General features: G+C 40.3%; 1 protein-coding gene across 1 annotated transcript in view; it reads right to left on the bottom strand.

Annotated features, from left to right (window-relative positions):
* The window catches only part of LOC109926202 (probable phospholipid-transporting ATPase IIA), a 175,651-nt gene that overhangs the window by 139,292 nt on the left and 21,203 nt on the right, over positions 1-15,156 (bottom strand). The window contains exons 2-4 of the mRNA XM_048608579.1: positions 12,802-12,940; positions 9,767-9,880; positions 2,166-2,274 (exon numbers count right to left, since the gene is read on the bottom strand). Coding sequence (XP_048464536.1) covers positions 2,166-2,274; positions 9,767-9,880; positions 12,802-12,940 — 362 coding nt within the window. The remainder of the gene's footprint in view (positions 1-2,165; positions 2,275-9,766; positions 9,881-12,801; positions 12,941-15,156) is intronic.

Consider the following 15,156-nt stretch of genomic DNA (forward strand, 5'->3'; position numbering starts at 1 on the left):
GTTGATGGTGGGAGATTCAGTGATAGTAACACCATTGAATGTCAAGGGTTTGATTGTCTCTTTATGGTGGTGGTCATAGCCTGGCATTTATGTGGTACGAATGTCACTTTCCACTTGTCAAACTAAGATCTGGTTGCATTTGAACATGGACTGCTTCAGTATCTGAGGAGTTGTGAATAGTGCTGAATATTGTGCAATCATCAGTGAACATCCCCATTTCTGACCTCATGATGGTCGGGAGGTCATTGATGAAGAAGCTGAAGATGTTTGGGCCTAGGACATTATCCTGAAGAACTTCCGCAGAGATGTCCTGGAGCTGAGATGACTGACCTCCAACAACTATGACCATCATCCTATGTGCCAGATATGACTCCAACCAGTGGAGAGTTTGTCCCCTGACATCCATTGATTCTAGTTTGGCCAGGGCTCCTCAATGCCACACTCAGTCAAACGCGGCCATGATGTCAAAGGCTATCACTCTCACATTATTTAACTGTGTAGTGTATCACAACCATTTAGGTCTTCAGGACATCACATGTAGATGCAGTCCTGTCCTCATTCAATATTCATTCATTCCAGTATGTGTCACTGAGGAGTAAGGCTGGGCAAAAAATCTGGTAGATTTTTCTCCCGCTGACATCCACTGGACTCCAGCTATCTCAATACAAATGCAAATCAGCTATGAAACTTTCGGATCTGTGAGGCTCAGTTCATGCTGGGGAGTGCATTTACAAACTAAGCAATCCAAAGAAATACTTGGAATTAATTTTAAATTTAGGCAATAGTGCAAAATGAACAATATTGAATTGGCCTTCCAGCATACTTCCTGCTTTTATTTCCGTTAAACTTGAACAGAAATAAGAAATGGGAGCGATGTGTATTGGAAGAACAAAGGATTCTGTCTATTATCACCATCAGCTGATGTTAGCATGACCCAACAGTCACTGTAGTTGGTCAACTAAGTTCCAGAATGTTCTACTCACCACTACCTCAATCTACATTAGGGAACATATTCATTCAGTAATTATTGAACTATTTTATTATTGAGCTTTTTAGAAATGCTTCCAATTGATTAATGGACATAAATGGTACTCTTGGAAGAAAATGTGTATTCAGACTCAGACAACCTCATCATATGTCAGACAGCAATATTTTAGTTCCAAAAGAATGATTCAAAGGAAAGTTGACTAATCATAGAGAAAATCAGTTTTAAAACCTTTAAAGAAGTCAGAAATACAACTACACCTTAAAGGAAGAGTGCTGATTAGTAAAAGCAGATTGTGTTCAGTTCACTGTCCCAACCTTGCACACCCCATCTCAGATTGGATTAGTTCCACAACATTGAGATTTCATGGCACTGTTTTGGCCATCTGTCAGGGTTAAACACAGCAGCCATCTCATAAAAAATGAGGTCAGCTCAGAGCACTGTCAGCACTGTATATCTTTCAGTGTGCTTGGTCATTTGTTCATACTCTTAAACATCTCTGCAGGTCTTCGAAAGCCACACACAGGATTCTTTCCATAGATTATAGAAAATAAGGGGGAATTCACAGCAGCTCGCTTATAAAATTCAAGTACAACAATCAAGTCTCTAATTTGTACTTGTGAGGATCCCAATTACTAATTCACAAATTGATACAGTTAAGCTGAAGCAGAGGTTCAAGCAAAAACTTATGGAGATCAGTCCTGTATTACTGGTAATATTTCACAAGTTTTAGTTTACATTTAATTGATATATAAATATTTGGTCCCCATAACCATAGGCTTTTATTTTGTTCAGTGTTAATGCCAGGGGGCGTCGATAACACACCACTGTATTTTTTTTTGAGAGAGGAGGGTGAAGAAGATTTACATTTACTTAAAAATCTTCTATTAAAGGAGACTTAAAGCACTGAACCTAAACTAAGTTTGGAACTAACAGCAGTCCATTTTTTTTTTTAACTAAGCCACTTTTGCTATACAAATGACAGATGCATTATAAATCTCCAGGAGTGGAGAATGGAGGGAGCTCTGTCAAATCACTTGTATAGCAGTGCAGAAACAACACATATGCTCTTTCAAAACGGAGTCTTTGATTTGAAATGTTGTTCAATTTAGTTAAATCCCACTGTTTTAGCAGCTGGCAACAGGATACAAGAAGCAGGAGTAGGGCCTTAGGTGCTGACCTCTTGCTGTGAGCTTGCTGTAGATCTGGGAGTTCACTTCTTTGTCGCGGACATGACATCGAATCTCCTCCACTGCCTCTCGAATGACTGTCACTGCCAACACAAAACCCTGCAAACCAAGAATAAGATGAAAGTCAATAGATTTAGGAAAACAATTTTATCTCCATGCTTTACCCTCACAAAACATAATGCCAGGAGCTGGTATTTAACAAACTGAAATACGATATAAACTGCAGTGATTGCCTCAGATATTAAACAGTAGGATTTAGCAGCTTTCTTTTAATAGTGGAGGAAGGACAGTAGTATTTCAAGGGCAGGTTTATCATCACTACAGTAAAGGCTGCACCTGAACAAGCACGATGCTGTAATGTAATAAACTATCTCATCTCTCCATTTCACGTACTTAAAGTAGTTTTTCAGAAGTCTCCTTTGAAATGTGCCTCTGAAGATCTTCTGATACTTAGTATTCACTGATACCTGGCATCCCACCAGACAAAACGATCCCAATTCTAATTCTTGATTTGTGATGATTTCAGCTGGAGTAACAGTTAAAATGCTATAATGTGCGATAATATCACAGTACCAAGGCAAGGGAGGGTGCAAACATTTTTCAAAGTTTCCCATTCTTGTTTATTGTGGAAATTGGGGAGGACCTGTCAGATTCAGTTGTGGTCTTTTCCACAGCTGCCTAACCTTTCGCCATCTGAACTCATACAAAAATGGGTCGCTTGAATAGGGTGCTAGAGGGATACTGACAATAATGAGATTGTGCCTCAGTCATGTTCACAACCATCGAGAAAGTGAAAGGTGACATCAATGAAAATTGGTTTCAGAATAGGTAACGCCCAAGAGTAGTTTTCAAACAAACACAGCATGAATTTTCTGCCAATGTCTTTGATTGTATTGAATCGAATAGAATGCTGAAAATCTTGGAATCACTGACGATGCAGTTCATGTTGAGATTAAGGGACTGCAAGATCTTTCTTGGTTGATGAGATAAGATAGAAGGTTTGAGCTATAAGGAGAGACTAAATATGCTGAGACAATTTTTCTCCAGACTGTCAGAGGCTAGGGGGTGACCTTATAGAGGTTTATAAAATCATGAGGGGCATAGACAAGGCGAAGGGCCAGGGTAGGGGAGTTCAAAACTAGAGGTCATAGTTTAAGGTGAGGAAAGATTTAAACAGATCTGAGGGGCAACCTTTTCACCCAGAGGGTGGTGCATCAATGGAATGAGCTACCACAGGAAGTGGTAGAGGCCGGTACAATTAACATATTTAAAAAAAAATTCGGACTGGTAGATGAATAGGAAAGGTTTAGGGGAATATGGGCCAAGGTGGGCAAATGAAACTTGTTCAGTTTAGGACATCTGGTCAGCCTGGACAAGTTGGACCGAAAGGTCTGTTTCCATGTTGTATGACTCTATGACTCTAAGTGACCTTTAATACCTGTATGTGTATGCACCAGCAATAGAGGCATTACATCCAGCTTTCATGCCACTAAACTATGGATGGACGAAGCCAATTGGTAATCCTTTTGTAAAAGGTAAATGCATGAAGACAGGGGTTCAGGATTGGCTGCATTGTTCTCTCTCCATGTGACCTGTCTTTACTCAGTCCTCTAAGGTTAAATATGACAATTAGCCACAGAAGAGGAAAGCGGATGAAAAAGGAAAATAAATACTTTTCTTAGTGCAAATGGAAACCGATGCTTAATGCTGCATACTTAAACTCTTATGTTTGATGCATAAATTATGCTTCTGTGTCTGATTGGAATCAATTTGTCCTGAAGTGGGCCTCTACTGGAGTATTAAATTCCATTCCAGAACGGCAGAGACAAATTTCAATCCCAGCCAAAACTATCTGAACTCAACTCCAAATCTGACTGATTATGTTCTGCCAATTCTCAGCTGTTGGATGGAACACAGAATCTCAGGGACAGAGACACATAAAATACTAGTCTGGTCCATCTCTCATTCATCAGGCAGCTGCAGAAAACCACAAGACTATTAGTGGCATTGGCTATTTCTCCTCTTGGCTGAAGAACAGCAGCAAGCGCCACTATAATTGAACAGAAGCAGAGAGGAATTACAAACTATTTTCAAACAATGAAAGGATTAGTTGTCTGGTTTAGGAAGACTACCATAGCTACGCAAAAAACAATTAATTCTACAGAAGTTGCACATTAGTCAGTTTACCTTTCCCCACCAGACTGCCTCTCTGTCAGAACTTTTGCTATAGTAGCACAGGAAGAATTAAACATTTTTTAATAAAAAGTTATATAACATCACATTAGGTGTTCTGTGGCCACTATCACTCACTTCCAGATATTACAGTGCAAGGAAAAATAAATAATTACACTTCAGATTCTCTGCTCATACAAAGTAGGATATATCTTCAGCAGATCACCTGCCCACCCAAATAAGCTGATGCCTGACCCGGGTAATTTTAAAACACCAGGGCTATTAGCACAGTCATGGTAGGTTCTTAAAGTTTAGTTGGGGAAGTAACCTAGAGAGGGCACAATACCCTTATGTCATTATAAAATATACTTGAAAAACGTTGTCGAAGTGTATTGAAAGTGTTAATAGGCGCAGTGGCCATTTAAATTCTCTCTCTGGAATTTAAAGTTATGTTGATCATGTGGGAGCAACAAGCTTGTTAAATAACCAGTGTTGCTATGGTGCAACAGTTAGGAAATGCCTCATCATTTCAATATGTCCACCTTTGAGCATGTTGCATCCCTGTCCCGCTATTTTTTAATCTCTCGATGAAAGCTGATGAATGATGACAGCTTCCACATGAATAGCCTAGAAGTAATTAACAGTAAATTATTGATTCTATTTAAAATAACATCACTGCACTTCCTGAAACCTCTTTAAATTAATTATGTATTCATAGCTGTGCAATGAGATTTCCTTCAAACTGCAGGCATTTGCTTCTAAATCATCGTTTTTTACCCCTTAAAATGTTTTTTTTCTCTCTACATTTGAGTTCAATTTTCTGGAGGATTCTGGTTCCATTCATTTTTTTTTAAAGATTTCATACTTTCCTCTAAGAAAATAAGCTATTCACCCCATCAACTGTACTAATTTGTGCAGAAATGCATGAGTAACCAGTTGCCAGGTGGCAAAATCAACATTTACCAGTTGACACCGGACCTGGCTGTGTTATTTTAACTACCTGTTCTTTTGGGCGGGTTTAAAGACAATGAAAATTGTTAAAAAGGTAAGCAGTTCTATCAAAGTTTTTAAACTCTGCTCTGTTCCACATCTGGTATCCCAATTCTCTTGATGAAGTTAACAAAATTATACAAAGGAAAGAAAATGGAAAGGAAGCAAATTGATTCATGACTTTAAAAAATGTATATTTACCAAATGAAAAACAGCATAACTCCAAGTAAGTGATTTATATTCTTTCCCAGGAACAGGAATTGCTTGAACAAAAAGAATTTTAAATTGCCCCTTAGTCAATGAATCAGTTTACTGTTGGATTAAGTCATCTCAGTTGGTGTAAGGATAAGCATCTAACAGACTGCAGTGCAGATTTCAACACTATTTTCTTTTTGCTCTCTCCTGATGGAGGAGACTGAATCATAGAATGCTTACAGTGCAGACAAAGGCCATTCAGTCCATCAAATCTACACCGCCCCTCCAAAGAGCATCCCAACCAGATCCAACACCTCCTCCCCCCACCCCCACCCTATCCTTGTAACCCTGTATTTTCCACGGTTAATCCACTTAGCCTGCACATCCGTGGACACCATGGGCAATTTAGCATTGTCAATCCATCTAATCTGCACAGCTTTGGACTGTGGGAAGAAGCCAGAGATGCTGGAGGAAACTCACACAGACACAGGGAGAATGTGCAATTGCACAAAGACAGTCACCGAAGGGTGGAATTGAACCCAGGTCCTGTGAGGCAGCAGTGCTAACAACTGAGCCCGCTTGTTGCCCAGACAGAATAGACTGATAGGTGGGAAACACTTTTATAAAAGTTGGTACTCGAACAGTATCTCAGGCAACTGGCCATCATTCAAATCAGCCAACACAGTCAGTATTAGTCGGATATTTAACTGTGGAGGTGTCACCTCCACAACCAAACTCATTGATCAAACATCCATACACATGCATGCACACATAAATTTTCTAGCATTGTTACTGAAATGCAATCAACAGCCAGACCACAAACTTTATCTGCTCCTTAAGCCCAGTATATCAAGGCCAATTGTGGGAAACCAATAGAGATCAACTAACTCAGGATATACTTGGGTTTTCAAATGGATCAGTAGGAGTTAGAACACAATTTTACAGTGCTATTAGGGTAATCCCAGCAGTCTTGCACTTTGAATATCAATATGAGGAACACAACTAACATGTTATCCTGCATACCTCACAATAGATTTTAAAACAAAAACTTTGTCGACACAAACAAGTTCCACCTTAAGTAAAAGTTAGGGAAGCCTGTTCTTCAAAAATAAAGCAAAATGATTCCATTGACGTATTTAACACATTCACAGAAATCATCGAATTCTAATTAGGTACCGTCAGAGTGCCAAGCATCTGTTCAAGAAAGTTCCAGAAATGTAGGTGTGATTATATTGTGTAGAAACAGAACTGGACCTCTGACCAACACAACTTTACCTCGGAGTTTGAGGGGTGACCTTGTACAGGTTTATAAAATCATGAGGGGTATAGATAAGGTGAATAGCAAGGGTCTTTCCCTAGGGTAGGGAGAGTTCAAAACAAGAGGCCATATTTTTAAGGTGAGAGCAGAAAGATTTAAAAAGGATGTGAGGGCAACTTTTTTTTTTAAACGCAGTTTGTGTGTGGAATGAGCTGTCAGTGGAACTGGTGGATGCAGGTACAGTTCCAACATTTAAAAGACATTTGGATAAGTTCATGAATAGGAAGAGTTTGGAGGGAAATAGGCCGAGCACAGGCAGGTGGGACTAGTTTGGATTGGGAACATCGGTGTGGACTAGTTGAACCAAAGGGTCTGTTTCCATGCTGCATAATGCTATGACTATGACTCCACAAGTGGGATCTGCTGTATATACAGTACTAGCAATTAAAACCCTTTTAAAAAAAATGTTAAAAAAAATTTCTAAAAATATCAGCTGCTGAGCAACAGTTTGATAGGAAGCATATCCACACAACAAAAAGGCGAACAAAAAGGCTCGACAATTGATTGTTCAAGTACTAGTTAGGCAAAATCCCTTCTCCATAAAGTTAATGCCAACCAACAATATGTCTTTGGCCAGCTTACTAGCTCGACAAACTCCAGAGTCTAGACATTCTCGTAAATGTATATCATTACATCCTGATTCATGCACAGCAAATATTGACTGGGTTAACAGTTGAGATCAAGGGTCCAAACATAAATGTACTTAAGAGAAATGCATCATATGCAGTTACAACAATGATCATCATTTAAATATATGACTTACTAGTTAAATTTGATAAGATACATTGCACTTTTAATACAACAACTCAGTTTGAAACTTTTGACCAGAATTCACTGACGTGGCAGAAGGATTACTCAAACACACAAACTTCCATGCCTCATTAAACATGTTCATGGCCAGCTCCTGCTTGACCACTGCCAGAATGAGATGGGTGGGCAAGATTGCAAGGCAATAGGCCATTATTGGTTATCCATGGAATCACACTCCAACATAAGATTAGTGATTGGTAGGTGGGTGTGATCTGAGTTTGAGCCCAATACCAAAGTGGGAAGGAGAAGCGAAAACCAGCAGAACTTCAAGAAATACTCTTGCCTCTCCTGGCCAATGAGGAAACCATTATACTTACTTGGACAACTTCTTGCGTACAATGGGTTTCATGTGTAAATCATATGGCTCAACATTAAAATAATATCAGAATTTGAATTATGTCACCATATCCCAATTTTTGCACTGCCAATGGACATTGCTGACAGCCTGGACTGGAAGATCAATTATATCCCAAACTATACCACCGGAAGGATGCAGGATGCAAGTAAAGCATGAAACTCAAGTAGCGTGTTGTCCTAATTTTAATCACCACATACTCCATTCTTAATAAACTCTGAATAAAATTTAGGTTAATTTAACTGCAGTATTCAAATAACCTGCGATGACTGTATTGGCGCCGCCTCGTGCTCCCACGAGGAGCTCAAACAGTTCATCCACTTCACCAACACCTTCCACCCCACCTCAAGTTCACCTGGACCATCTCTGATACCTCTCTCTCCTTCCTGGAACTCTCTGTTTCCATCTCTGGCAACCACCTAGAAACTGATATCCATTTCAAGCCCACCGACTCCCACAGCTACCTAGAATACACTCCCTCCCACCCATCTTCCTGCAAAAAGGCCATCCCCTATTCCCAATTCCTTCACCTCCGCCGCATCTGCTCCCAGGATGAGGCATTCCGCTCCCGTACATCTCAGATGTCCTCGTTTTTCAAGGACCACAACTTCACCCCCTCAGCAGTCGAGAACGCCCTCGACCGTGGCTCCTGCATTTCCTGCAACTCATCTCTCACACCCCCTCCCCGCAATAACAACCAAAACAGAATCCCCCTCATCCTCACGTACCACCCCACCAACCTCCGAATCCAACGCATCATCCTCCGACACTTCCGCCATCTGCAATCCGACCCCAACACCAAGGACATTTTTCCCTCCCCACCCTTATCTGCTTTCCGGAGGAACCACTCTCTCTGTGGCTCCCTTGTCCGCTCTACACACCCCTCCAGCCCCACTACACCTGGCACTTTTTCCTGCAACCGCAGGAAGTGCTACACCTGCCCCTACACCTCCCCCCTCACCCCTATCCGTGGCCCCAAGAAGACCTTCCACATCAAGCAGATGTTCACCTGCACATCTGCTAATGTGGTATACTGCATCCGCTGTTCTCGATGTGGCCTCCTCTACATCGGGGAAACCAAGCGGAGGCTTGGGGATCGCTTTGCAGAACACCCACGCTCGGTTTGCACTAAACAACTGCACCTCCCAGTCGCGAACCATTTCAGCTCCCCCTCCCGTTCCTAGACGACATGTCCATCCTGGGCCTCCTGCGGTGCCACAACGATGCCACCCGAAGGTTGCAGGAACAGCACCTCATATTTCGCTTGGGAACCCTGCAGCCCAATGGTATCAATGTGGACTTCACAAGCTTCAAAATCTCCCCTCCCCCTACCGCATCCCAAAACCAGCCCAGCTTGTCCCCGCCTCCCTAACCTGTCCTTCCTCCCACCTATCCCCTCCTCCCCCCCCAAGCCCCACCCCCCTCTCCTACCTACTAACCTCATCCTGCCCCCTTGACCTGTCCGTCCTCCTTGGACTGACCTATCCCCTCCCTAACTCCCCGCCTCTTTGACCTGTCTGTCTCCTCTCCATCTGTCTCCCCCTCTCTCCCTATTTATTTCAGAATCCCCTTCCCCTCCCCCATTTCTGAAGAAGGGTCTAGGCCCGAAACGTCAGCTTTCCTGCTCCTTGATGCTGCTTGGCCTGCTGTGTTCATCCAGCTCTACACCTTGTTATCTCTGCCTCAAACATTGTTTCTTTTCAAAATCTTTTAAATAACAGGAGATGTCAGAAGACGAATGGTGGACTTACCAAAGGAGCCCAATATGTATACAGGGCGCCAAGTCGCAAATCTGGTACAAACTGGGAACACGCCAACAGCAGGAAGTAAAGGTTAAAGAAATACTTAAACTGGTTAAAAAGTACCTAAACAAGAGAAAGAAAAAAATGCATTAAATTCTAAATGAAACAACCATGCTTCGTATACTGAAGCACTGCAAAACAACAAAATATACAATGCTGTTTTAATATAATGTGTTCAATCAATTATCCACAACTTCCTATGACCTCATTCCCAAAAATGATTGTTCAATAACACAATTAGAAAAAGTATTGAAACTGTACACTGTCCCCAGGGATGGAATTGATAGTACTATTTGATGTTGAGTAAATATTCTGTTTTGGATACATGTGGTAAATTGGAATCAAGTTGTAATTGAAATAGTTTGCTTTCTTCATAATTCAACTTTCTTCTCTAAGATTTTTATATAATCACAAAGCTTTCTGAGAACAAACGTAAAGAGGCAGTGTAAAAAAACATAATTACTTTCCTTTCCTTGCATTATAAAATTGCACTCAAGTATTTAAGTGTGGTGACCTGATATGGTTTATTTCATGGATTTGAAAACAAGTGTGTCTGGTGCACCACTCGAATAATCTGTTTTTAAAATCACTGAAAATGATTTTGATACTGTACAGAAGCATTTATTGGTTTCATTAGTATACAGTGGTATACAGTATTTTTTTTTCCAATATTTGACAACTTTTGTAAAGAAACCCAGGAAAGTCAGTGATGTCACCAGGGCCAGTTTGAAGGGAAATGTTGGGTAGGGTGCAGGGATGTGGGGAAGGAGGAGGGGTATGGGAAGCAGAACTGTGGGGTTGAGGCACTCCGATTGCACGGGGGACTCAAAAAGGAGGCAGCCCTTCCATTCACTGACAAGCACCCTGCACGGTTAAAGTTGCCAGGCCACACACTGAGCGTACGCCTCTCTCACCATATTCAAAAACATAGTATGAGCAAGCAGGCCAGCAAATGGCATATAGCTAACGGCACCACACCCTAATTTACTGACCCATCAATCTGTTTCCTCACTCATACGTTGCCCCTAAAAGTCAACACCATAGATCTAATTAGAATGTACAAGTAACAGGGAAAAAAGTTGACACACTTTAATCGAGTTCTTCAATTCTACTTCAAATTAGCTTTGGAGTTTTACGTTCAGTTTAAAGATTTTCCCTTCTTATATTTTGATCCTCTCCTCCTTTGGAATTCTTGGTTTATTCTAGCTCATGGTTTAAGCATGGCTGCATAGGCCTTTTTCCATTCTTTCATGGGACATGGGGCACCACTGGCAAGGCCAGCATTTATTGCCAATCCCCAAATGCCCTTGAACTGAGTGGATGTTAAACATTTCAGTGGGTAGTTAAGAGATACCTACATTCCCGTAGGGTTGGAATTTCATATTAGCCAGACTGGACAAGGATGGCAGATTTCTTTCCCTGAAGGACATTAGTGAATCAGTTCATTTTCATCAAGGATGACTGTAGTCATGGTCACCAGATTTATTAATTGAATTTAGACTCTATGGCAAGATTTGAAGCCATGTCCTCTGAGCATTATTATTAATTCACTGAGATTGCCCCTAAGCTATAGGCACCTGGAAATGGATCCACATGGTCAATGCCAATGGGGCAAGGTGTTAGTGACTGACAAGGAGCCAGCAGTGAGCTGGAGTCTCCAGGTAACCATTCTAAGTGTGTTGTCAGAAATTATCACTGTCTTATTTCTATCCAGCAGGTGGGGGAATGCAAAACTGAATATTAGTGAGATCAGGTGACATGATAATGAGAATGTTAATGTGTTGTTAACAGGCCTCTTGCTGCTCACTGGCAAGAATCTCAGCTTGTTGTTTAGCACTTAGTTGAAAAATGGGGACTATTTTGCTCTTGCTATCAGGAAGCATCTCACACAATTCTCACATATTTCTCACCACTGTCATGACACAAGTGTGGTATCTTCCTTGGCCCTATGTCATTCCAAATTAGTTTGGAGAGTACAATGAACGGCAAGGATTAAAGGGATTTGGAAACAAGTGGATAAATAAAATTGAGACCTTTTGCTTACCTGGATGGTGAACACCAACACAAGCTAAATGATCCTCATGCCCCATTTCCATGAGGTGAAACAATTTAATAGAAATGAAAAGATCTGTCCTAATATAAGCTAACAGATATCCCACCATTACAATCAAAACAGGCAATACCTGGTGACTGCTCATTACATAAGTAAAAGATTCCGAGCTTCTGTCTCAATAATCTCAAAGGTGAATGCAGCAAAAGATCTGTGAAAAACTGCACAAGACATCAAGTCTGCTGTCAAGTCTTTACAACAGCCTCATTTGACCCTTGGGAGCCTTCAGCTAAAATAAAGACCGCTGGAAAGTCCTGCTGAAAATAACAACCTACGTTTGAGTACAAATGATTTTAGCACTTTGAGGTAACTTTGAGGGTCCATTAAGGTAACAGCTGTTATCTGACAAGGAAGAAAATAAAACTACCAAGCATTGGGCTCCAACATATTGCACTACAAACTCATGACATGTAGCTGATTTTCACTAGAAACTTTCGACCTTAGTATTGCATTTTAATGCATTTACTCTTCTTAGTACGTAAAGCGAGGTGAGGGAAAAATTCTACTTAATCAAATGTCCTTTTATTCACACATTAGTAACCAACTGAATGTCATGTACTGATAGAAGCAGACCACTTGGCAATCTAATTTAGAGGGTGTAATGGGGCTTGAAGGAAATCTGAGTAGGCTCATTTAAGCAAAGTAGCTATTGGAAGAGTTGAATTGCCTGCTACTTGTGAGTTACCAGCAACACTCAAAATCATTAACCGATATAGGCACAAACTCGTACATACATATTTGCACAAGCCAAAAGAAATACATTCAAACAAGTTATGCTCAAATAGAATACATATTTCTTAATGGGGGACTTTGAATGGTTTCAAAGATTATAATTCACTCTTCATTTAATAAATGAGATTCATCAAACACATACCCCAGGGAGAAAGGTGAAGAAGTTGTATTTTTGATTATTGATAACATTTCGTGGGTATTTATGATCTCGCTTCTCTGGGTGTCCAAGCCACACTGTGCGAGGTTTGAAATCCCTTCCTCTACAGCACCAGCCACAGCATCTTTAGAAAGAAAAATTTCTATTTAGAGTATGTACTGCCTAATTAAAATACCGATATTGTAAATTGAAGACTTATTTTTCAGGTCAATCACAGTTTCATTTGACATGATGTTGATATATATTGTTTCATTTGCCTCCTGGCTAGTTAATATTGTGGTCATACAGAGAGTAGTACAAAATAAGTATAAATAACAAGTTTGCATCAAATTAAAATTCATGCATCGCTTTTCTCCTGAATAAAACAGTGAATCCCGCAAATGTTTGCATGTAAGTAAATTTACTAAGTTTGATACTCATTTTTTTAACCTTTCTGACTCATTAAAACCCTTAAGAAAGTGACATTTAGTCCTCAATTTACACGTAACGTACAAAAGTCTTTGTCAGGTGAGTCACTGTTTCCCAAAACTATTTATTTTATATTGATTATCAAGTGTTAGCAATATATACCATTTAAAGTTACTGAAAAAAATGTTCCTTATGCATTGTTTGACAAATTGAATGCTATCTACAAAATAAAGTAGACTACAACTTTGTGAGCACCTTAGAATTTGAAGAAATTGCATGAAACATTCACCTTCTCGGGTGAGCTGGAAGATCTTGAGCAATTCAAACAGCAGGAGGGGAGCTCTGGCAAACATCTATCCCTCAAATAGCTATTTCATTTCAGTGCTGCTTCAGGGCCTTTGTTGGGAGCAGATATGGTTGTTGGGTTGACCTACAGTGACTACACTTCAAGGGTGATTAGCAGCCTCGAACAAGCCAAGCCAGGTGAGATACACACAAACTCAGGGGCACAGAAATACAGAAATGGGGAATGAGAAATTGGTCTTCAAGGGGAAGGACAGGAAGCAGCAAAAGAAGCAGAATGGATTGCCCTAATCTCAACAGGAAAGAGATATATGTATTTCTCATCCTTATTGTTGAACATTAGTGGGGGCAGGATAAACAAGTCAAAGACAACAGTTCGTAGAAGAAAAATGAAGCAGACTTTGCTCCTATGATGCTGCTTGGCCTGCTGTGTTCATCCAGCCCTGCACCTTGTTGTCTCGGATTCTCCAGCATCTGCAGTTCCTACTATCTCAGACTTTATCTTTGTTCTTCACAATGATGCTGGATAGTGATTGGTTTTGACAACAGGGCTTGATACCTAATGAATGAAGGAGATTTAGAAATTGCAGAATGCTTCTGTGACAACATCTGGAACAATACGTTGTGGAACCAACAAGAGTTAAATCTATTTTAGATTTTGTGCTGTGCAATGCAGCAAGGCTAATTAGTAATTAGTAAAAGATCCACAGGAAATATTACTATTGATTCTGATAGTTCAGTCACAAACAAGAATTTTAAATAATAATAATCATAGCCAATTCCATAGATATGAGAGAGATGGCTAAGATTTAACTTGTAAAATTCAAAAAATCCAAAGGATTTGATAGCTGCAAAAATGGTGGCTATGATTTTCCAAAATTTCCTAGATTCTGGAATGGTCTCAGGAGATTTAAAATATTCATGTTCGGAGAGGCTTTGGCGAACTAAAAGAAACACAAATTAGCACTCGGGTAGAGCAGACAATTAGGAAAACAAATGCCACATTGATCTTTATTGCAAGACAATTGATGACAAGAATAAGTAAATCTTGCTACAGAGCACACACATTTGGAGCGCTGTGCAATTTTGTTCTACTTAAGCAAGGATATACTGCATTGGAGGCAGTGTAGCAAAGTTTAAATTGATTGGTTCCTGAGATGAGAAGGTCATCCTATGACAAGATGCTTAATAAACTGGGTCTATTATTTTTTAAATTTGGGAAAACATATGTGATTTAATTGAAACATTCAAGATTATGAAGTGAACTTGACAGGGTATATACAGTAAGTCTCCAACTTAAGTTATTCCTTTTTAAATAATTCCACTTTAAAGTCAGTTCCTCCCTCCTCATTATCCAAGGGGCCAAAGACACCTTCCAGGTGAAGCAGCACTTTACCTGCACTTCACAGAGCCTAGTATACTGCATTCACTGTTCACAATGTGGTCTTCTCTACACTGGGGAGACGAGGTATAGATTGGGTGACTGCTTCACAGAACACGTGCATTCTATTCATAAAAAAGACCCTGAACTTCCCGCTACCAAGGTGTAGAGCTGGATGAACACAGCAAGTCAAGCAGCATCAGATGAGCAGGAAAGCTGACGTTTCGGGTCTGGACCCTTCTTCAGAA

This window comes from Rhincodon typus, chromosome 19 (assembly GCF_021869965.1).
Source record: "Rhincodon typus isolate 14 chromosome 19, sRhiTyp1.1, whole genome shotgun sequence".
NCBI classification, from domain to species: Eukaryota; Metazoa; Chordata; class Chondrichthyes; order Orectolobiformes; family Rhincodontidae; genus Rhincodon; species Rhincodon typus.